The following is a 22,960-nucleotide window of genomic DNA, read 5'->3' as shown; positions in this document are numbered from 1 at the left end:
CTGTGGGAACAGTAAACATTTAATGCCTTAATAATCCCCCAGAATCAGAGGAACAGAATGTATCGGACAAATGAACAAAGTCATCAATTTTCACATGTAGTGACACATCTTGTGCAATCAGTCAAGACGTCTGTGACTCATAGACATATGTGGATATTTGAAATATTACGGACATTAGTGTCTGGTGTTCAGCAGGTGAAACACCTGCTCAGGTGAACTGAGGTAGGGTGACTTTGACTTAACCAGTCAAAAATCAAGGTCATATTACAGTACAGTACAGTACAGTACAGTATACTGGAATGTGTAAAAATATGAATAATCAACAGTGACACCAAACCCATTACATACACCGTTAAATAAACTAACTCAAAGGCGTGTCAGGGTAGTGTAGGAACATTCATAAATTAATACGCCCTTGAGGATTAAGATGTTGAATAAATCAAATGAGCCTTCAGAGTATTTAACCCCTGCATTCACTCAATGACTCACAAACATGTCACACAAAAACAAGCAGAAGCGAAGCCGGACGTGTGTAGGAGTGAACCCTCTTGTCTTGGCTGCTTCTCTTCTTTTCCTGTTGGCATCGATGCTGCTTTCAAGCCGTTCGTTAACAAGTACATCGAAAGGTTCTTACGACGCAGTGCAGCGCCATTTTTTATTTATACTCAACTTTTACCTTACGTTACTGATTTACTTACTCTTTCGTATTTAAAACATACAAAAACAAATGTTCATCTCGGCAATTTTTTGCTAATCTGAATGCTGTGAGTGCAGGAAGTTAGTGTTTCCCATGTTTCCTGAACGCCGCACAATGAACAGCGCTAGCAGCTGCCTTCAACGTGAAGGAGGGGGGAGGTGAGCCGAGCTGGAGGTTCGTTCAGCCATGTTAGTTTTCTCTGCCGTTCACGAACGATGAGAGAGAGGAGTCATGGCCTTGTCATTGAGCGGAGACGATGAGGAATATGATTCAGAGTCCGAGCAGGTCAGAGCTCCTTCATTTCCTTATGTGTTTCTGTCAAAGTGTGCCGTCGGAAAGAAAAACTTGCTGCTAGCGGAACCGTGTTTTTCTTCAGTTGATCCGGGTTAACGTTCGGTTTTCACCCGCTCTTCTTCTCTGTTTCTGCCCGGGTTGAAAAGAGAAAGATGTCTTTTAAACCTTCCGCTGCGCTTAAACAGGTTACAGGCACGAATACTGAGCTAACTTGGCTAACCTTACGTGTAAGCTAATGTACACAGAGCTAAACAGACTTTGGCTGCTATCAGTCTTGGTACCTTGCCCGTACCAAACACACCGTGTCCTCTCCACCTTGGACACCATCCATCATGTTAGCCACAACTGACTCATTTTTCTCAGACCTCTCGATACAGAGCAGGTTCATCCAGTGACATTACAAATTATTGGTTGTGCCCAGAAACTGTTCTCCATGAATTAGCTGTAAGATAATCCAACTCCATGCTAGCAGAACGTGTGATTTACACATGTACGCTCGCTAACATCCCCTGCGTCCTCTTACAAAATGCTTTTCCTGTGATTTATTTCCTGTCACTTCCTTAGCTTGCTCTCACCAGACTTTAGGCAAAGTGTTGTTTGGGCAGGGACCCAGGAGGGGGATGGGGAGAAGAACAATGAAGTAGCTCTGCTTCTGTTGCTTGCAAGTCCAGTGCTTCCCAGACTGGGGTCCAGTGACCCTCTCACACCGCCCAGAAAAAGATGATCTAGCTGGATTTCAACTGATTTTTCTCCACTTGTTTTGCACCAGGAGGAGGAAAATTCAGCCCTGCTAGTTTTGGTCAGAAGTTGCACTCAGTATGTTGTCTTGTGAGGGTTATTTGTGGTATGAAGAGGAGTCCACTGCATGAACGCTTTCTGTGAGAGAGGTTGCACAAGTCCCCTTTAGACATTTGGCCCCTACAGCTCAGACGAAACATGAGAAGCGCTGACATAAGAGCCAGCTCCTTGTGCTTCTTACACAATGTGTGTATACCTACAACACCCTCTAACAGATCATCAGAGAGGTTATTTTTGACTTCCTCTGCTTTAACACACTGCTGAAGACAGTCACTCACTCGTATATATGTTGAGGACCTCTGTGCTCGAGCAGCAAACGACGAGCCTTGTGACTTCCTCCCACTGAAATCCACGCTGAGGCTGAGTCAGACGACCGCGCTCGGAATATAGGCCGTGTTTTTGTTCGCAGACCTCAGGAACCAATCCCAAATTCCTGACATATTACTGCACAGAGTTACTGTAAAGGCGGGTCAGCTGATAGCGGCTGTGCGAAGTGGCCTGTGCTGCTGCGATTTGTTTGTAGCCACAGTTTTATGCTATTTATTTAATGCAGAGGGCCATTCTGGAGCTGCACATCTAAGAGTTTCACTATTATACTGTGTATGATTGTGAAACAAGGTGAAATATTGAGAACGGAAGAGACGTGAAGTATTTGTTGTGGCCAGACTTTGCATGGACGCTTTGACTTTGTGCAGAGTCTGCAAACCACACTTCAGATGTGTGATATTAGAGAAATGTTTGTGTCACAGCGGTTAGGAAAATAATGAACTAAGCTAAAAAGTGTGTTGTTGACAGCCGCCCCCCTGCAGCATCAGCAGCAGCCCCTCTTTGATGTCCCACTCCTGTATTTCCATGGTCGTCAGATGGATTTATGGAAAGCTGTCAGACGGATTATCCCCCATCTCCACCACATTCTCCATCAGTAACACACAAACTAAAAGAAAACACGTCTCTCAAAATCCTCTCAGATCAGAGCGCTGATCGCAGTCAACAGATTCAGACTGTTTTCTCTTCTCTCTCCACGTAATATCACTCAGAAAGTTGTCAGCCTGGAAAGTCCGGCTCCATTTTCTTCCAGTTTGACCTGTTTGACCAGCTCACATCAATCCAGCAGTGCCGTGTAGATTAAAATCAACATGTGCTGAAATGCTGTGCAGCAACAGAGGAAGACTAAATGACATCAGAAGAGTCCTCACAGCCTCGCGGTACATCACATCCTCCCCCGTGAGCTTATTTTTATCCATCTCTCGCAGTCTTCAAACGTTTGCCACCAGCGAAGCAGCCGTGTTGCTGAGGTAACCTCTCCGGCTTGAACAAGAATCTCTGTGATGGTTTATGATTCGTCTCATTTTCATGGAGCGTTACGGTCCTCACGCGGCAACAGGACTCAAATGTGTGGCTGTGTGTGTGCGTGCTGTTTTTTCCCTCACACATGTTTAATCAGCAGGTCAGCTTGCCTTTCGTTTACACCCTCAGTCACACAGAGATTATATGTTCGCTTTCCTGCAGGAAGGTCAGAGCTGCGGTGAAGGTCGCGCTCTGATGAAACACTTGTTTTTGATCCGCTAACTTCCACCGTTTCATTTGATGCCAGCGCAGATTCTCACTTCGAGGCCTGAAACAGTTCATTGATCAGCAGATCAGCTGGAGGTTAATCGGCAACTATTTATGATCTATTGATCATTTCAGCATTTGCTGTGTTCAGCTTCTGAAATGTGAAGATTTGCTGGTATTCTCTTATTTATATCAGTGTAAAATGAACATTTTTGAGTTTTTTTTTTTTTTTTTGAGACCGTTGATCCAACAAAAACTGCAATTAGAAGGCGTCGCCTCAGGCTGTGGGACATTTTATAGACTAACCAATCACTTTTCATTAAAAATACATGTTTCTGTTAGTTTGAATGAATAAGTGCAACCAACAGATGAACAGATAATGAAAGTGATCACTTGTTGGAGCCCTACAGATATCATTTGTTTCACTTAAATACAGTTCCCATAATGCTTTGTGCAGATGTCTAAAGACATTTCTTTATGAGTGCCTGTTTCCATGTGTCTGTATTTAATGAATAACATTTAAAAACCCCTTAAAGACCCAGTTCAAAAAGCCTCCCTTTGTTTCAACCATCACAACAAAGAAATAAACAGTTAGAAAATAATTACGATAGAAATTCTAAGTTGGCTTGTAACTGTCAAAAAGAGCGGGAACAGCTTGTTATGACAAACGAACAGATTAATCATCCATAAATCATGTTGATGCTTGTATCAGGCGTCATTTTCATACCTGTCCTGATCCTCAGGTTCAGCACTGATGAGCTGGTTAATCTACAGTTTCAGTTTCACCCATTATCTTCCACAAAGACACATTTGGTTTTTCCAGGCGTAAACTTGTCAACCTCCGCTGACAGAAAGCCTCCAACCCCTCTCACTGTTTGTCTTCCAGCAGCGGGCGGCCAACCGGCCGAAGCCAAAGGTCGGGACGTCATCGGCCGTTAAGCTGCCGTCCAACCGCAGCTCGTCCGGAGCCAGACGCAGGAGGACGCGCTGCCGAAAATGTGAGGCGTGTCTCCGGACCGAGTGTGGAGAGTGTCACTTCTGCAAAGACATGAAGAAGTTTGGAGGGCCGGGACGCATGAAGCAGTCGTGCATTATGAGACAGTGCATCGCAGTAAGTTAGTTAAAGCAGCGCTTTCGCTTCGGAATTTGACGTTTTAGAAGAAATATCTAATTATTCTGTGTTTTAATACCACGTTGTTGAATTAAATGTTTTTATTCCTGCTCGTTCGTGACGTTTTGTTCTCAATCCGTGCAGCCGGTTCTGCCTCACACGGCGGTGTGTGTGGTGTGCAAAGAGGCCGGGAAAGAGGACACGCTGGAGGAGGAGGAGGACAAGTTCAACTTCATGCTGATGGAGTGCTCCATCTGCAACGAGATCGTCCACCCCAACTGTCTGAAGGTACAGAGGGCCGGGCTGGGAACAGCTGAGCGACTCCACCTCAGTCCAGTCATTCGCTCGCTGACTCATTTCTGTTTAAGTAGTGTGCCAGGAATCCCAGGAGATCCTGACTTAATGTGAGTGACTCAGACGGTTGGACTGAAGGTAATTGGACGTGGAGTCGGTGTTGTTTATGTAACACTGAACAAACTCATTGTTTTTATGTGGTTCAGAAGTTTTTATAACTCAAGTGTGACGCCGTCATGTTTGAGGGTTTGACTCCACCACATGCTGAAGAACACAAGGGACTGGGGAAGAAACATTGGCTGAATGACCAAACAAATGAGCTCAGTGCATTAAAAGGATGCGAGAACGTGGACGTCACAAGTGGCAGTGCTAAAAGCGTTCTGTGAGATGAAGGCAAAAATAAACGTAAAGCCGCACACGCCCTGTTTGTAACTGTTAAAACTCAGCAGCTTGTTGGTAGCAAAGGCTCCGTCAAACCAGTTTTTCAGACCAGCGCTGGTTGTTTCGCAGCGTGCACCAGCTGAGTTATTCTGTATCTTCAGTTTGATGCATAACATGCTTCAGTTTACCCGTTACAGCGATTCATAGGCGCGCATGTAAGCTCTTTAACTCCACTTCCCTTTTCTGTTTCACGCATGAAGCAACAGTCTGCATGTTAACTGTGGCTGAGGTTAGACTGTGCTGACCTGCCAAACGGGCACACGTCACAGCAGTCACTTTCACTTCCCTCGTCCTGTTTGTGTTAAACAAACTGTACATCGGGCTCCGTTGCAGCCTGCTGTTGTTCTCGCTGAACTTTGCCTCTTTTTCTCGTCAACTCGTCAGGTGAGCGACGCCTCAGGAGTGGTGAACGATGAGCTCCCCAACTGCTGGGAGTGTCCCAAGTGCAACCACGCTGGGAAAAGTGGAAAAGTGAGTACAAATATGTGTGAGTCACAGGATTTAGATTACGTAACTGCTTGTTAAGAGTGTGTTGGAAGAATTTTCACAATTAGATTTGTGACCTCTGCTGACTTTGAGCGTTGCTCATCGATATCTGTTGCTTTTTAAAGTCCGTACTGCTTTCTGTGTTTAACTTGATGTGTGTTGATCAGTTTGCCACTTCCTGTTTATGCTTTCCTAGTTTGTGAAAGTCATTCACATGTGACTGTGTGTCGCAGAAGCAGGAAACCACTGGCACCATTGTGTTTCAGTCACACTGTATTAAACCTTGGCTATACTTGCAGAACATTGGTTTTCCGCGTCACGATAGGCTGAAGGTATAAAGTTGTCTCGCACTTTTTTCCCCCTTTGGTATTGAAGCAAAAAAGGGGTCCAGGGTTCAAGTACGCCTCCAACCTCCCTGGCTCTCTGCTGAGGGAACAGAAGCCTGTGAAGGAGGAGGGGGACGTTTCTTCTGCAGCCAAGAGGAGACCAGACCGAGAGGAGACCCCCAGGTTCAGACCCGACGAGTCTCTGCACCGTCAGCCGCCGCTGCTCTCCCCCTGCAGCCTGCCCCGGCCCAGGCCCGAGGACAAGCTGAGGAAGAAGAGGAAGCTGTTTGATGATGACGAGGACGAGGATCTCGGTGTGAGGAAGAAGGTTTGTATCGTTTACAGCGACTGATGACTGAGATGTAAGTGTTAGGGTAAAAATCCCAAACCAAAGTCATCTAAACTATTTTTTTCCTGCAGGAAAAGTCGGATGATCCTTATTTTTCCAAACTTTTGCACCAAATCAAGACAGAAGAGGAGGACGAAGACGCGTACGAGGAGGAGCATGAAGAAGGAAGGGAGCCTCACTTCCGGACTGGTTTAGACAGGAAAGGGCGTTTTGGAGATGCTGAAGAAGAAGGTGATGAAAAAGACTCCCACAAAGAGCTTTTGAATCCCTTCATTAAAACGACGCCTCTTGGAGACAGCGATCAGTCTCTCTGCAGCTCTCCGCAGGCCGGCCCCAGCAGCGAGGGCGGGAGTGAGACCCAGGAAAAGGGCCCGCGTCCAAAAGCTCGCCGAAAGCGGCGTTTACCTAACAGAGAGCTGAGCCGAGAGCTGAGCAAAGCACTGAACCAGGAAATCCAGAAGACGGAGGACTGCCTGGCCAACGAGAACCGCCAACCTCTCAAAGTGGAGCCGGAGACGGAAAACGAGGAACCCAAGAGGTTGTTCCACAACGGCAGTGAACTCGGGGATCAGAGGCCCCACCTCAAGACCAAAGAGATGAACGGGACCCCCTGGGAGCTGCGCCACTTCTACCCGAGTCAGATCACTCCGCTGGGCTTCAACAGGAGCACCCCAACCAACCGGCCGGCGCCCCCACACTCCCCGCCCAAGTGTGTCCAAATGGAGCGGCACGTCATCCGACCCCCTCCGATAAGCCCGCCCCCGGACAGGCTACCTCTGAAAGACGGTAAAACACACATCCTGCAGCGCGAGGTCTGGATGACGATCTTTGGTCATCTCACACACCAGGAGCTGTGTGTCTGCATGAGAGTCTGCAAGACCTGGAACAGATGGTGAGTCCACGTTCAAAGCTCAAATATTTCTGCACAGAGTGTACAAATATTCCAATCAGAGCTTCTTCTTTTCCTCTTTAATGTCACGCAGATGTAACATTGACCCCAGATTTCTCTCCCTGATGTGCAGGTGCTGCGATAAGAGGCTCTGGACACGGATCGATCTGAACCGCTGCACCTCCATCACCCCTCTCATGCTCAGCGGGATCATCCGTCGACAGCCAGTTTCTCTGGACCTCAGCTGGACCAACATTTCCAAGAAACAGTTAAGCTGGCTTATTAACAGACTGCCAGGTACATGAAGGAAGAGCGATTCTCCGTCTCTGGTTGTAGTTTCTGTTGTTCTGCGTCAGTGTTTTAACGTGCTGCTGTGTCTTCAGGTCTGCGAGTGTTGAAGCTGTCGGGGTGTTCCTGGGCTGCTGTGTCTGCGCTCTGCACCTCCAGCTGCCCTCTGCTGCGCACCCTGGATGTCCAGTGGGTGGAGGGGCTCAAAGACGCTCAGATGAGGGACCTCCTGTCTCCCCCTACAGACAACAGACCAGGTAAGTCCGTAGGCGGGGTTTATTCATCCCTCACGTGCTGAAATGCGTGAATGCACTGGACTCTCTACTGTGTGACTCTTGACAAAACTCAAGACTTGATTGGTGGTCTTCTCCGCGTGTCCGACTCACAGGTCAGCTGGATAATCGCTGCAAGTTGCGGAACGTGGAGGACCTGCGGCTGGCGGGGCTGGACATCACTGACACGTCTTTACGTCTCATCAGTCGGCAGATGCCTCTGCTGTCCAATCTGGACCTGAGCTACTGCAACCACATCAACGACCAGTCGGTCAACCTGCTGACAGCGGCGGGGACCACGACCAGGGACTCCCTCACAGAAATCAACCTGTCAGGTGAGAACTGAGGCGGTCCTGCATCGTTACGGGGGCTGAAACAAGAAGTTAGGTGCTTCTACTTTAAGTCTGCTTCCCTTTGTTCTGGTTTAATAAACCATGACGGTGACAGCGAGCCAGCAGGTCAGGACACCAGCACCTTTAAACCACAGCACATACTTACAATTAAATTCCACCGTCCTGCTGTGTTTTTCCCACTGTGACGAGCCGAAAGGTCGTCTGTCTGAACGGCTTCATGCTGCTTCACAGACTGTACTTCAGTTGCTGCCACAGGTAACCAATTAACTGTCTGGATGCACCTGGATAGGCGGGGAGAAGAGGCTGCGAGGCTGTGCTTCTTTATTCATGCTGTGCATGCCTTCATGTAGAGGGTGTGAGCAGACACACCTTCAGGCCAGACAGGTGCATCGCAGCTCATTTGAATGACAGAACCTGCACAGAATATGTTTTTACACTCAGTCAGGAGCAGTTTTGTATGTCCTGCAGCCCCTCTGCTCCGGATGCTGCACGGCTAAAGGTGAAGGAGACTGAAGTGAGTCCAGTCTCAGCAGACCTCAGAGGAAAGAGCTGGATGTTTGCTACATAATTAGCATTTTGCCCTACTTCCATAATCCCCATGTACTGTGGGATCTTTTTCTTGACGATGTGCATCCAACGGAGAGATTTTCAGATTTTCTCTGCAAAGACTCTTTTAAAAGATCGAGCGTGTGACTGATTTTTCTTCTCTGTTTCCCTTCAGTGTGTAACCGGGTCACAGACCATTCCCTAAACTTCTTCAAGCGCTGCGGAAGCATCTGTCAGATCGACCTTCGCTTCTGCAAGCAGGTGACCAAGACGGCCTGCGAGAGGTTCATCGCAGAGATGTCGGTGAGCGTGCCGTTTAGACTGAGGGAGGACAAACTGCTGCAGAAGTCGAGCTAGTTCCCGACAGGACAGAAATCACGAAAGACTCTTTGCACTTAAAGGAACAATTTTCTTCTTTTTAAACTTTTTAAACCTCTGAATCGGCCTCACAGTGGATGGAGAGCAGAGATGAAGTCTTCATATAAGCAGGTGATAAACCGTCACCGGACACACAGAGAGGAAACGGCATGCATGCATCTGTGTCGAGACTGTGCTTTTATAGAGACCAGCTTGTGATTGGCTGTCGGGTTGTTTATTTTTATCCTTTAAATATCTGAAAACAGTATTTTTCTACGAGCATCATTTCATGAGTTTACAGTGTGTCAGGAGCTAAAGCAGGAGAGGCTGCCCCTTCCTCACTCTGCCTTCGTACAGGTGTCCTCCATGTGCCAAAACCTGTGTTTGACCTTAAAGTAACTTCAGTATCAGACAGAAAAATAACTGAAACATCTGACGAAATGATCAGAAATACTTACCCAAACATTTAGAAAGTATCTGAAGGACGATAAATGTCGATTCCTCTCACGCCCTCATGTCTTCACTTACTGTAATACCTTCATGAATTGTTGAGTGTTGTGTTTGACGGGGTTTCTGCAAACATTTCAACATTAATTTATTGATTTTTTTATTGCAGTTTGTATTTATTCCTTCATTCAGTAACGTGACGTCTCGACCTGGGTCAAATAATGCTTACGGATAACTTCTCGTGGGTGGTTTGAGCCTGTTGCAGCATCAAGTTGGTGGGTTTAACACCTAAAAAGCCAGTGGCAGGAAGTTGACAGTCATAGCAAGCGTGTGACTGACAGCTGCTCTGAGGCTGACTCTCTCACGCTGTCACACATCTGGCTCTTCACACAGGCTTAAATTCACAGCTCAGTGAAAGACTTCTGCAAATAACTCGTTTGCATATGTTAAGACGATAACTCCATACAGTAGGTGTCGTGTGTGTTTTGGGGTGTGTTGTGCTGTAATCTATCACCTCAGGTGGACGTGATGATGTTTATATTTGTAAATCCAAAAACTAAGTGCTAATATGCATTAAAAGACTTTGATTTGTACCGTCGCTGAGTCTTCTTTTCACCGTGGGGTCGGTGTCGTCGCCGTCTTTTCCTGCTCGTTCCACAGTGATCTGTCCCTCAGTGCACCTCTTTGCTCCAGAGTCAACAACAGAAGTTATGGAATCCTCCAAAAACACCTGTTTGGAACATTCCACAGGTAAACAGGCTGATGGGTAACAGGTGAGAGTGTCATGATTGGGTATGAAAGGGGCGTCCTGGAAAGACTCAGTCAAGCGAGGATGCTGCTAAAACATGAAATGTAAAATAAAGCTAATACTGTGGTCGCCTGCCGAGGAGCAGTAAAATGTCGTAAACTGTTGTAGTGCAGTAAACACACTGTAAACAAATACTGTGACGTGCATTTGTGGTAAAATGTCTCTACACCTGGTGCCACTGAAGTTGGAAAACATGTTCACACGTCTGCTGAATGAGGACCTGTGAGAGCAGCGGTGATCACAAACCTTTAACACAGCGCCATCATCAGGTCAGGTTTGCTTTGGACGAGACTTCTTGCTTTCCCATCAGCCTCAGCTGTACTTTGTATTTAATGCTAATACGCAACTGTTAGCATAGTTAATATGATAAACACTGTACCTTATATACTGTATACTAAGCATCAGTACGTTAGCATGTAAAGCTCGAGCTCACCTTCCAGATTTTCCCAGGCTGGGAACCATTGATGTACAGTTTAGATTTTCCCAACGTGTAAAATGTCATGTAGCACAAGAATATCATCTAAAACAAAACAAGTAATTCCATACACATTTCCCAAAGACGAATGTGGAGTTTTTAAATGTTAGTCATCCAAAAACTCCAAAAACTGATGTAAACCAATCACTCAATCATCAAAACTGTTAATCATGTTGTGCTGATCATCTCTAATTATCACTTTATCCAGGACGGTACGAGGACACAGCTTGTGATGCATGATTATACAAAAACAGACTTTAATTAAAATCTTTAATTACCAAAATAAAAAGTTCAACATTCCCAAATACAAAGACCAAACCTTGCACACGATTACACGCTCTCTAAAGGAAAAGTGCGTCCTGCTCCGCTACTGTGCACGACGGCAGGGGACATCTTTACTGTGATAGCAGCAGTGTTGACTTCATGTGGGGACAGTAGAGAGCTGGACTCTTCTCAGTGAGCGGGATTAGAGGAAAACTGAGTTTCACAGGTGGGGAGGATGAGGAATAACATAAGCAGTGTTCTTGTCATGCTCTGGTTCAGAGGGAGGGAGACTTCAAGCAAATCTATGCTGATTAAACACACTTTAAACCACTTGACAGTAAAACAGAAGGCTGTTATAATAAAGTAACCCAATCCCAGGGACATTTCAGTCATCTGATATTACACAGTTCAAACCAAATGGAAAAAATATAGATATATACATCTCATATGGATCAATATATGCAACTGTACATTAGCAAGTCATTGTTTCTATATACTTTGTATACCACAGGTGTCAGTAAACTCGTAGCTATATCTTTGAATAGTTAGGTCAATACATTACTCCTACGTGAGAGAAAACCAACTAAAACGCATTAAGACACTTCATTCCACCCCCAACAATACACAACAAGAAAAACCAAAACATTCAGTTTCACATCCACAGTTCAGCTGGAAATCAGGGAAGATGGTTGGATGAGTTAGCACCGGTTTTTGTCTTTTGTCTCCGCTAAAGTGCCGAGACAAGACAGAGGTGACAGCGGAGGTTAGCTATTGCTGTAATGACCGACTTTTTAATCACCATTTCAACGAGTAATGCACTACAAGAAACGCCTCTATGACAAAATAACAGAGTAAACTTAATAATGGATTGACTTCATCAAGACGGCGCAGCGCCTGACGAGTAACACCAAGTTTAACTTGAAAACAAAGTCACGCTTAAGTTTGGACAAGTATTCAAGAGTCAGTAGACGAGTACCTCAGCCAGCGTTACTGCTCGTCTTCATGTGGGCTGTGAGCTGTGGAGTGTCAACACAGTGAGAACAAAGTGCTTTCTGGTAAAACGTGCTGAAGAAACAACGGTCACCCACTGGACCGACACAGTCGAGGGGGAGAAACGGGTGAGAAGCGTCAGGGCCTTACCCATTATTTGGCACCTTGTTCAGTCACCCCCTCGCTCCTGTGTGTGAGGTTCAGTGTGTGTGTGTGTGTGTGTGTGTTACTAAGATATGTAGTCACTTGCAGCAGTTGTAAAGAGACGTGCTCTTAAGAGAACTCAGCGGCGCCGAGTGCCAGCTACAGTTTATAGGCAGATCTGAGGGTGATGAGTTGTGTTTGACAAAACTGCACGTGGCCGAGCGCCACACATTCTTTGCTTTGAAAAACTGTAAGAAAAGCAAAACAGACACTTCGGAATGAACACGGATTAGAGATATGTTTACTTGAGGAATGACTCGTAGGCGGGTACGATCCTTCGTTCTGCCCGCTGCTGAAACTGAAGAGTCAGATTCTTCAGAAAAACACATTTCTCAATGTTTCAATGTGCAAATAATGTGAGGATTTAGGGAATACAAACATGGAACATCCACAAAACCAGTCTTTTGGGGACTGAAAGGTTGCGAGCTGCATGGTTGACTTAGTGTACAGTCTGAGTCCGAGCTGCGGCGGTGACGCAGCGGTGCATTAGGACTTGAAGACGTGCACGGCCCTCACGACGTACTGCCTGCAGATCGGGCACTCGTTCATCCTCTTGCCGCACTTTGTGCAGGTGACCATGTGACCGCACTCCAGGAGGACGCAGTCGATCGTGGCGTCCATGCAGATCCTGCAGAGGTTGTCGTCGTGGATCGTCAGAGGACCCTTCTCGCCATCTGCAAGACGAAGACGCAGAGAGGTGACTGGAAATGTCAAGAAGAGACAGAGTGATACGTCACACGCTGAGGGGGGACAAAGGGGGGGGGGGGGGGAGGACACTCAGCAGCCGAATGAAACGCCTCGTCTTATCCAGCTGCCTTTTCTGTGTGAGGTCGTGCTCACAATCTCCTCAATACGGCAGCTGTCAGCGTAATCAGCTGCACGTTGAACACACGAACAGATGAGCGAGGGAGATGGATTTCACGGTGGATCAATGATCCTGTAGCACGACAAATGAAACTGAAACGTCCACATTGACTGTCATAAACGAACAGTAAATGCCATTCCACACAGAGGGTCCGCACGCACGGCAGGGCGAATGACAATGGGTTCACGGTGAATACAGATGTGGTGACGGCGCTGTTGGTACGATGAAGGGGCGAGTCACAGATGGTACGCGTGACCACGGGAACAGTGGCGAGGAATCTATGAGCCTTACCTCCGATGGCACCGTTGCAGATGGGAGGGGAAGGAGGGAAGGCCACCACTTTAGTGTGGGAAGAGCAAGGCAAGCAAGAGACATTCAGCATGAGTGGACGAGGAAACTTATCATCATCATTATCATTATTATTATTATCATTATTATTCTTATCATCACTGCCTTCAGTGTGTCACACTGTCAGAGGAAGCAGAGATATTAGGCTTCCATTGCTAAAAACAGGATGTGGTTTCCAATACTGACATTTACAACAGTGCAGGCAGGGATTAAGTGGCAGCTTACCTGTGGTTACAGTACTGCTCACATTTTCCACTGCAAGAAAAAGAAATTCACGTTACTATAGCAGCTAATTACAGGCAGCTCTGCACAGTGCGGCAGATACTCTGAGTTCAGCAGAAACATTCGATGGCAAATCGAATTAACTCTGATAGTGTGAGAGCTAAGAACACAGTACTTCCTCAGAGTTAATACCCACACGACTTCCTGTTCTCCTCCGTCTCTCTGTACAGTCTGCTGACGCGCTCCACCAGCTCCCACTTCTCACAGCACCCTGAATAGTTGACAAAGTTTCTGGCCAGGATCTCCTTCAGCTGCCGGACAGACAGGCCCTCGATGTCCCTCAGGCTGGAGATGTCTGAGAGAGACGCTCTGGCCCGACGTCGCGTCTGAGGACTGACCTGAACGGAGACGAAATCAAGACGTTAGTGATGAAATAAGGCTGGAGGATGAGATTCCCATGACAAACTTATTTTATTGCTTAACAGGCAGCTTCGGGCAAAACAGTCAAATGGAGTACAGATGACACGCCGGGACAAAAACTGCATCCAGAATCAATAAAAATGTAAGTTGTCATTTCCCAGAATCCCCTTTATAGTGAGAAAGCACTACAGCTTGATACTTCCTGCAATTCAAAATCAATTTTTCTTTCCTTGTTCATCATAAAGGGGTTTATTACTGCTTCTTTTGTGCAATTTGAAGTTTACTGAGACAATGGAGACGCGTCACCAAGGATTTCTCCTTATACTCCATTTAGCAACAGAACTGAAATGCACTGAAATGCATTTGTAAATACTTCACATATGAGAAGTCACAGATCACCTCAGGAGTGTGTTCGCTGGGGTCCAAGTTGAGGAGAGACACAGATGTGGCGTCACCGATATCCTGCAACACAACAGCAGCGATAACAAACATGAGTACGCACTTCATGCAGGAACAGGCCAGTAACCTGAGGATCAGGATTAGATGCTCTTCAGTCGGCCCATTGATACCTTGTGACAACAATATCTCGACCTTCCATTCATAGAAAAGCTTACTGCTCGCTAAGCGGGCCAAGTACAAGTATTTTTAGTGGATCCTGGCTGCTTGGAGCTGAGCTGCCTTTGCACTCCAGCCGCGGGGCTTCTTATTCTCTCTTTCACTCCTGAGCAGTTTCTTTTTAGCCGTCTTAAATCACTTTAGTTGTATGTTTGTCTTTGGTGACATGTCAAGTGGTTCCCATAGACTCATCTGTGGCAGCTCAACAAATAGCCTGAATAGCCTGATGGAACAATGCACAAAGACCTGCACAAATAACTGAAGACCTGTGGAAAAACACTCTTCAGAGATGCAAGCTTTGTGTCTGCAGGCCACCATTACTGGAAATCCAAACTTTTACCAGTCAGATTAACTATTTCACCTGCCACCTTAGTTTTAAGAGCAAACAAGAGGAGCCGTGTTTGAAAACTGAGAGGCTAGAAGACGTCCTCCCGTGTGGTGTAAAAACAGGCATGACTTATCTGGTCCTCACCTGGTTGGTATCAGAGCTGTCGCTCCTGCTGAGCGGCTCCTCCTGAGAGGCAACGAAAGCAGACAGCTCTGAGGCGGACTGCGTGGTAGAAGGGGTCGGTGTATACAGGGAACGCGAGTGGAGGCTGCCTGTGTCGGGGTCCTCCTCTTCCTCAATGCCTTGGTGACAGAGCACCAAGTCCACCAGGTCCTCTTTTTCCCTGCAGGTATCGGTGGGGATGTTGCGGAGCAGCAAGTACTGGCGCAGGTCCCTGACTCGTAAGCGCATGAGTCGCGGCCGCTGAAAGGCTGTCGCCTTCAGCAAATGACAAGTGGCACAAATGCGCAGATTCTCCTGAAGCACGGAGCACAGAGAGCAGAAGCTCTTCTTGCAGTCGCAGCAGATATACTGCAGAAAAAAACAAGATGATGGAAATGAAGCAATTTGGTATACGTCCACAACTTCTACCCGGCGTTACTGCCAAAACTCCCACAAAAAACGCTGCATTTGTCATAAAAATGTGGCCAAGTGTTCCTCTTTATCCCTTATTTCAAAATTAAGTCGTGATGTGACAAAAAAAAATGGGGAAAACAGGAAAAGTGAAGAGATAATATTCAACAAATTACATGTACTAGAAAGCCAAAAGACCTTTCCTGAATTTTTCAATCACTCACATCTGCTCTGCCTCTCCGGGCACAGAGACAGGAGGCAGCTCATTTCTTTTAAGTGACAAACATCAAACAGTAATAAATGCAAGACGTGGGATTCGCCTGGCATGGCGAGCGAGCGAAGCACAGGGTTCAGACAGAATGAGACCCTGAGCCATGCATGAACATGAGCTCTCTGAAGGTGATATTACAGAACAAGTATGTCATCCATCTGTTTCTGCAATCAGCTAGAACAGCGCGGTATTGAATTGGTCGCCTCTGGGTGTAAATTAAATTAACCTCGGCTGCTTTTTCCCCACTTCAAAATACTGTTTCAGCTCTTTAGAAAACAGAACATTTTCTCTGGTGTAATGACTAAGATTTAAGAATATTAAAAAAACAGAAATAGTGCTTCATGCTCGAACAGCCTTAATTGATTTTGCTTTTAATTTTCAGTCCAACGGCCAGACAACATTAGAAATACCCATCATAAACGTAGACAGGAAACTGAGCCGAATAATGTGCAATTCATCAACATAAGTGCCGAAAATAGATGACTTTCCACAGCCAAGCACAGCAAGTAATTAGTACTTCTGCCTAAAATATTCATTGAATATCCCCCTCTGCTCCTTCAGTTAACATGTACTGGCATCACACACATCATCCAGATACCCACCTTCCTCCTGAAGACTGAGAAGGCCTGACCACAGGCCTTGCATACAAGACTGGGACTCCCTGAGCTGGTGGGCGGGTATGTGGAGTATCCCGCACTGGGGGCAAATCTGAAGGGTCCAGCACCGGCCCCAAACCCTGGCTGCTGGCCTCTGACGGCCCCGGTACCCATGACTTCATTCAGCAGACCACAGCATGAAGCCCACATGGACGAGGCCCCTGCCTGACAGTCACAAACACCTTCACTTCAGTATTTCCTACCTCCACATTCATCTTGTTGAAGCTAGTGATGACACTAAAAGAATACGAAACATGAATGAGTTCATCTCTGCCAGCATAATTTATGCAAACGATTACACCAGAAACAAGTCCTACTGTTTGTACAGAGTCTACAAATGAGTACATATGATAAATGAGATGACTACATGCCTTTACCTACACTGCAGGGTAAACACAATGAAGCACAAACCGTGCAGACAGGAAGAGGAAGCAGCTAGAACTGTCAAAACACAGCACAAGCAAACAATTAAGCTACCTATGCTACACAGTTAAAACATGTTTGATAACAGGCTGACGTTAATGAACGCAGAAAAATAACAGAACAAATCTGCAAACAAATATGCCGAAATAATTTCATGTTTAATATGAATGTCAAGTTGGTGTTCAGTGACAGCTGTCAGAGTTGCTACCTATCCGACCGTTTAGATGATTTCGCTAGCACAAGCTAGTTAGCATAACGGCAGCTTGCCTGATACGGCGACATGAGCTAATGTTGGCTAGCTACTGCTAGCGATAGTCTGAACAGAGCAAAAAAAAAAATGGAGCGGAGTTATGTTAAGAAACTGCACCTTCATTGTAGCTCCGGCGTGTCTACTGAGAAAGACCAGACTGACGGTGTAACCATTGCAAAACGAAGCGTCACTGATTTGGCAGAACTGCCCGAATGCGTCTTGATGTGATGAGAGCAACGGACACCTGAAGACTGCTGCTGCTGAAGCTGCTGCTATTGCTGCTTCTTCGCTCTGACGCTGCGGCAGCCTGCACGCTGCTACGTGGTATTGCTGCCCTCCACAGGCCACATGAAGAATTGCGTGTGTCCATATCGCTACTGTAGTGATGCTTGTATTATGCTACAGCAGCTGGTCATGGGCAAAAACTATTTTAATATGCTGAACCCGTTGGACAGAGCGAATATGTTAGAATTTGGGGGTGGAAGCCATAATGTAGTTAACCTGCTAAGAAGATATGAAAGACATTATGTTTCAAGAATGTTTACTTTATGTGAGAAGTGATCAAGGCTGTCACTTTCCTTTAAACAGTTTTTATTAGGTGTTGATTATAAGAAGGGAGACATAATCAAATATTTCAGTTTTTTTAAAGGTCACATTTTATATATGTAAACTAAATTCTTAGTTGTAAATTTATTGTAAATTTGGTAACCATCTTTCTAGTATTTTGTATGATAAGCTTTGCAAAATAAAATCTTAAATATTAAACAATGTTAATATTCATGTTTTTAATTTTGTTACTGTATCTTATTGTTAATTGTTGTTTGTTTTATGTACTGTGCTTCACAACACAACTATGAATAAAGTGACTTAGTGTAATAATTGAAAAGACGTTGCTACGTTGCTAATGCTAATAACGGCACTTCCGGTCCGGCTTGCTCCCTCGGTCAGCGCGCCAATAACAAACGTCCCCCTCTGATGACGTTTACAGTGACCGACGCGTCACCGTGTTTTGAGTTTCAGCGCGTCTCCAACCCGGAAAAAGTTGACTCCGTTCGCAGGTTTAACATGGAAACCGGCGTCAGCGTCAGTTCGATGATCATGTATGAGGATGAATCCGTGGATGTTCGTTACGGAAACGGAGCCCAGTTGCAGCTGTCGCCGTGTGGCTGTGAATTCGTGCTGGTGAAGCCCAGAGACCCCTCCGGACATCCTCTGCAGCCCGCGGAGAGAGTCCGACAGAGGACGAGGTTCACCATCAGCGCGTATAAGGTGTCAACACACAGTCTGAGCGCTTCTTTAGAGATGGTTTAAGGCTGTTATCTGATTGACTGTGTGTTTTAAGAGCCTCAAACTGGACCTGTGGGTGGAAGAAGTATTCATATTTTTAGTAGTAACACCACAGTGTAGAAATACAAGTACAAGTCCTGCATTTGAAATCTTAAGTACATATGTATGAGCATGAAAATATACTAAAGTACAACTAGAAAAAGCACTCATTAATCAATTGCTGAATGACCCTTTCCAGAAAAAATATATATTTAAAAAAGTGGGACTAATTTTAAGATACTTTATAGATTAAGGAGCTCAACAAAACATTGTTATTTATTATTAGATGTATTTTCATATTACCAATCCGAATCTGCAAAGTAAAAAGTTATCAAATGCATGTAGTGCGGTAAAACGTACAATATTTGTCTTCAAAATATGAGCAAAAAGCAGCATCAAATAGAAATAAATACCTGAGTAAAGTACAAGTATCTCACAATAGTACTGACTTAGATTCCCTCACAGGCTAATGGCTGTTGTTTGCAGGGCTAAATGTTCACAGTGGTTGTTTTCTGCATTCAAAGTGCATTTACATTCAATGTTATGATGTGATTTTGCAGGAGTTGATGTTGGCTGCGTTGGCATTTAGGAATAAGTATGCTAGTCGACCATATCTGCCAGAGGAGCTCATCCCCGCTGACCGCAAGAAGGTACAAAGAGCTGTCACCCAGCCCACTATCACTCCCTCAGATCCTGTTTGGTGATGATGTCAGTGTCTGTGCTTTTTGCATTTCCTCCTGCAGCCTTTTTTCAGCATTGACTCAGACGTGCAGTGGCCTGAGCGGCCTCCCTGTGATGCTGAGCCCGGACCTGCAGGCGAGACCATCATCAGGTCGGAGGAGGGGCGAGCTGCGCTGACGCTGTCGCTCTCCGGTGAAGAATTCTCCGTGGAGTTCACGTGCAGCCTGAGTCGGACTCAGAATCAGCACCACGGCGAGCAGGGTTTCAGCAGAGACTCGGACTGCAGCACAGGCGGTCAGCCAGTCGCCGAGGAGGAGACCAAGGAGGTTCATCAGGGAAGAAGAAGCAGAAGGAATGAGGCTGTTAGATCGAGGTCTTGCTCTCCTCAGACTACCAGCACTGCTCAGCCGAAGGTAAATGCAATTGATGCTAATTTCTGTGCTTCTGTCACAGGTTTGGTTAAATATTTCACTTCCCTTCTCTTCCCTTTCCAGCCAGAGGGGACGTATCAATCCACCACAGTGGTCCAGCATCACTCCTGCTGCGCTGTCGCTCCCATCTGGTGCTACCCTCTCTCCTTGGCTCGCCATCTGTGGACGGCTCGTCTCTCTAAACCTGAAGATGTCAGAGCAGAAGAAGACGGCGATCTCACCCAGGCACGCAGGACAGTAAACATGGTGGACATACCTGTTACAGACAGGAAGTGTCACCTGCCTCAGGCGCTGCCTCTCACATGCCCATCACCTCACTGGCACAGGTGTAACGATCAGCTGACTTGAGTAAAAAACAGACACGTGGAGCACTATTTAACAATGTTTACTGACTGATTTAAGCCTCCTTACTCCTGTATTTAAGGTGGAAGGTGAAAGACCCCCTGGACAAAAAAGAACATTCAGACCAAGATCTTCCAACAGAGCTGGTAAAGGTGATGTGGTGTCACGGAGTCATTTACAGGTAGGACCTTGAAACAACAACTAAGTTATTTAGATTTGTTCAAAATGAGAAAAAAATAGCTATGTCATCACTGCCTACCTTAAGAAGAAGAAGCAGTGATACATAATACACACAGCTGTATCATAAGTCTGTGTTCACCTGAATGTCTCCTGTGGAGGATGCTGGGCGGGGCTGTCTCAGTCGTGGAGGTTTCCCCAGGTGACGGGTCAGTCATCCGGTCCAATGGTGTCCTCAGCACTTATTTCACCCATTACAAACCGGAGCTCCTGTCAGGGCAGGTACGTTTCAGTGTCGACTATATTTTCAAAAGCATTGGAGCAAAACTGCAACGGCATTCAAGCTTGAACTTATTTGCATCTTTCCATAAATGCACAACAGCTAATTCACTGGTTGTTTGTATCTCACAGGTGAAAGAGGTAACATACCATCTGAACAACCTTCCACCTGACGTACCTGGACAGCTGTACTCCATATGTTCTATTGTGAATCGTGCCAGCAGGTGGGCCACTGCTTCGTCACAGTCTGATCAATCTGACGACTTTATTTTTCCGTCTCTGATGTCGCGTCGCTGTTTTACAGGATCCTCGCTTGCTACAACGAGGCCAAGCAGTCACTGAGGCTCCTGGCCACACCCAGCTGCTTGCAGGAGGTCAAAGACGTAGACCCTGCTGATGTTACTACAGCTCTTGATATCTGCAGCATTCAAGCTTCTGAACCTTTTTGTGATTCGGTTTCCAGGGCGGGCGTTTATCCAACCCGACCACGACTGATGAAAACCTGCTCAGTCCTGCATCTGTTGAGCAGCATGTGAATGTCACAGAGACAGCAGAAAGTTGGTGAGTTTCGTTTTTCTGACCTTTGGGTTCTTGTTACAGAGAGCTGGACACTGTTTTAACATCTCGTGTTTAATGTTTCTGTCCGTTCACTGCAGCTCAGATCTCGTAGCTGCGGAACTGGAGAAGATAAAACGATTCAACTGTATCCTTAAACACTGGGATGACGGCACTAAGAGGCTGTGGACATTAACATGTACATCACATCAGCTGGTAGTCTAGTCACATGTCCTGTCACTGCACTTAGATAACGGTGAGGAAGATGATGCTTCCACCTTAACGCCCTGAGCCCAGTTCTGCTGGAGAACAACCACCTGTTAAGAAGTGAGAAACGAGGTGCAGAGCTGGAACGTAGCTCCGCAGACGAGGTGATGCAAGAAGTGATGAATGAGGACTGCATCGCCGAGGCTCTGCAGAGGACGTCCAAAGCCATACAGGACATTGATGCCCTCATATCTGCAGCCACGCTGACCTAAGTCCTGATTAAGAGAAACGTTTAAGAAGCAGAAACCTCAACGTTCGAGCTTGAATGTCGGGACTTTTACTGCTATATGTAAAGACTGAAATAAAGGTTTGTACTCAGATGTTGGCACGTGGCTTTTTTACAGTTAATCATAGAATCCTGTATTTACCTACAAACTGTCAAAAATGCAAACCTGGCATGACTTTAGGTCAGATGCCAACAACATAAAGTGTTTTCCTGGTTGCAGATTACCACGTCATTATCACCACGCAGTCCCTTCCTGTCAGGGTTAAAGATAAGAACTTGCAATGGTGTGAACTGGCTTCAAGACCTCCAAAACTGTGTATATACAAGGTGTGACTGATAAAAAGGGGCTCGGTATGACACGTTTCACTGTTCCTGGGTTACTGACTTAAGTGCACATCGTATTGGTTTTAGCTGACAGGCCAATCAACAGACGGGTGGGTGGGTTCGAGCAGGCATCACTTGCCATTTGTCACTCAGTTAAGAGTCCAGTACTTCCTTTATAGCTGGATCATTTTTCTTTGGTAAACACATGTATCACACGGTCTCCGGCCACACAGACAGACACAGCGCTTACATCAGGTGAGTAGGTATGAAACTTTGTGTAAAATCTTCATGGTTCTCTCATGTTTTTGCTTCCTGTTCAGTGTTGTTATTTATGTTCTTGCTCGTCACCTTTGTCTTTTGTTCCTTCACTAATTTCTGGTCAAATTAAAAAGTGATGACAAACACAGAGATTTTCTACACGAACCTGAAGGAGTCATTTCATTTTCCTCTTTATAGTCACACATTTGAGGACTCATGGATCACTTCAACACAAGTTGTAGCTTGGCATCAGATGCTTCCTATAAAAGACCTCTACAACAAAAGGTGTGCACCGAATCCTCCGTGAAGGCACGAATCGCTGCCTTCGAGAAGAATCTGTCAGCTGCTCCCATCACAGCCAGAAGTTCTCTCACTCCTAAGCCTGCCTTTGAGAGAAGATGCACAACTACTGTCGCACAGACCGTGAAGTCGTCGTCACTCAGATCATTCAAACCTGCTGAAACACAGACAGGCAGGGACTCCTCTGGATCCTCTACGCCTTCACATCCCAAAAATGTGCTGAATTCAGCACTGAAAGCAAATCCTGATGTTTCCAGCCAAACCAGTTTCTCTCTTGAACCAACCACACCAGCATGGATTAATTACAGAAGACTCAAGTCTACCGCAATTCTTAAACCAGAAAGCCATGAATCCAGCGTGCCATCGTTTCCCAAAGTGCACCAGAGCACCAAACTATCTCGGGCACGGCAAAGCAGTGTTACCAAAGAGCAAAGTTTGACTGGCAGGGATGGCAGGGTGGAAAACATCATCCGTGTTAAACCCCCCAAACTCCCAGAGAGGCAGAAACCTAATCACAGCAGAACACGTGGAACCCACAGGAACGTCCAAAGAGAGAGCACCGACCCTTCTGTTCCCAAGA

The 22,960-nt window shown here is 46.1% G+C and overlaps 3 protein-coding genes across 7 annotated transcripts; 2 read left to right on the top strand and 1 right to left on the bottom strand.

Annotated features, from left to right (window-relative positions):
- Window positions 1–825: 825 nt before the first annotated feature.
- Window positions 826–10,096, top strand: kdm2ba (lysine (K)-specific demethylase 2Ba). Of its 3 annotated transcripts, none has more exons than XM_076730298.1 (10): window positions 826–982; window positions 4,230–4,454; window positions 4,599–4,742; window positions 5,574–5,660; window positions 6,051–6,329; window positions 6,422–7,242; window positions 7,373–7,536; window positions 7,623–7,784; window positions 7,916–8,134; window positions 8,874–10,096. In XM_076730298.1, the coding sequence occupies exons 1-10, from the start codon at window positions 929–931 to the stop codon at window positions 9,053–9,055; spliced, it is 2,337 nt and encodes a 778-aa protein (XP_076586413.1). In that variant the 5' UTR covers window positions 826–928; the 3' UTR covers window positions 9,056–10,096. The 3 variants fall into 3 exon arrangements, with proteins under 3 accessions (XP_076586413.1, XP_076586411.1, XP_076586412.1); XM_076730296.1 differs by having other exon boundaries at window positions 5,574–5,662; window positions 6,044–6,329; XM_076730297.1 differs by having other exon boundaries at window positions 841–982; window positions 4,233–4,454; window positions 5,574–5,662; window positions 6,044–6,329.
- Window positions 10,097–11,020: 924 nt separating this feature from the next.
- rnf34a (ring finger protein 34a) lies at window positions 11,021–17,493 on the bottom strand. Of its 3 annotated transcripts, XM_076731701.1 has the most exons (8): window positions 17,332–17,493; window positions 16,488–16,706; window positions 15,186–15,572; window positions 14,498–14,560; window positions 13,875–14,076; window positions 13,682–13,711; window positions 13,400–13,447; window positions 11,021–12,917 (listed from the first exon to the last, which is right to left on the bottom strand). In XM_076731701.1, exons 1-8 carry the CDS (start codon window positions 17,335–17,337, stop codon window positions 12,730–12,732), a joined length of 1,143 nt encoding a protein of 380 aa, XP_076587816.1. In that variant the 5' UTR covers window positions 17,338–17,493; the 3' UTR covers window positions 11,021–12,729. The 3 variants fall into 3 exon arrangements, with proteins under 3 accessions (XP_076587816.1, XP_076587817.1, XP_076587818.1); XM_076731702.1 differs by lacking the exon at window positions 13,400–13,447 and having other exon boundaries at window positions 17,332–17,480; XM_076731703.1 differs by lacking the exon at window positions 16,488–16,706 and having other exon boundaries at window positions 17,332–17,480.
- A 763-nt stretch (window positions 17,494–18,256) lies between these two features.
- On the top strand, window positions 18,257–21,596 carry c5h5orf34 (chromosome 5 C5orf34 homolog). The gene is made up of 11 exons (XM_076731371.1): window positions 18,257–18,483; window positions 19,101–19,190; window positions 19,284–19,634; window positions 19,716–19,978; window positions 20,077–20,175; window positions 20,333–20,453; window positions 20,583–20,674; window positions 20,755–20,824; window positions 20,914–21,011; window positions 21,107–21,153; window positions 21,303–21,596. The coding sequence occupies exons 1-11, from the start codon at window positions 18,280–18,282 to the stop codon at window positions 21,482–21,484; spliced, it is 1,617 nt and encodes a 538-aa protein (XP_076587486.1). The 5' UTR covers window positions 18,257–18,279; the 3' UTR covers window positions 21,485–21,596.
- The last annotated feature ends 1,364 nt before the right edge of the window (window positions 21,597–22,960 follow it).

The sequence above is a fragment of the Chaetodon auriga genome, chromosome 5 (genome assembly GCF_051107435.1).
Source record: "Chaetodon auriga isolate fChaAug3 chromosome 5, fChaAug3.hap1, whole genome shotgun sequence".
Lineage (NCBI taxonomy): Eukaryota > Metazoa > Chordata > Actinopteri > Chaetodontiformes > Chaetodontidae > Chaetodon > Chaetodon auriga.
This window is presented reverse-complemented; position numbering and strand designations above follow the sequence as displayed.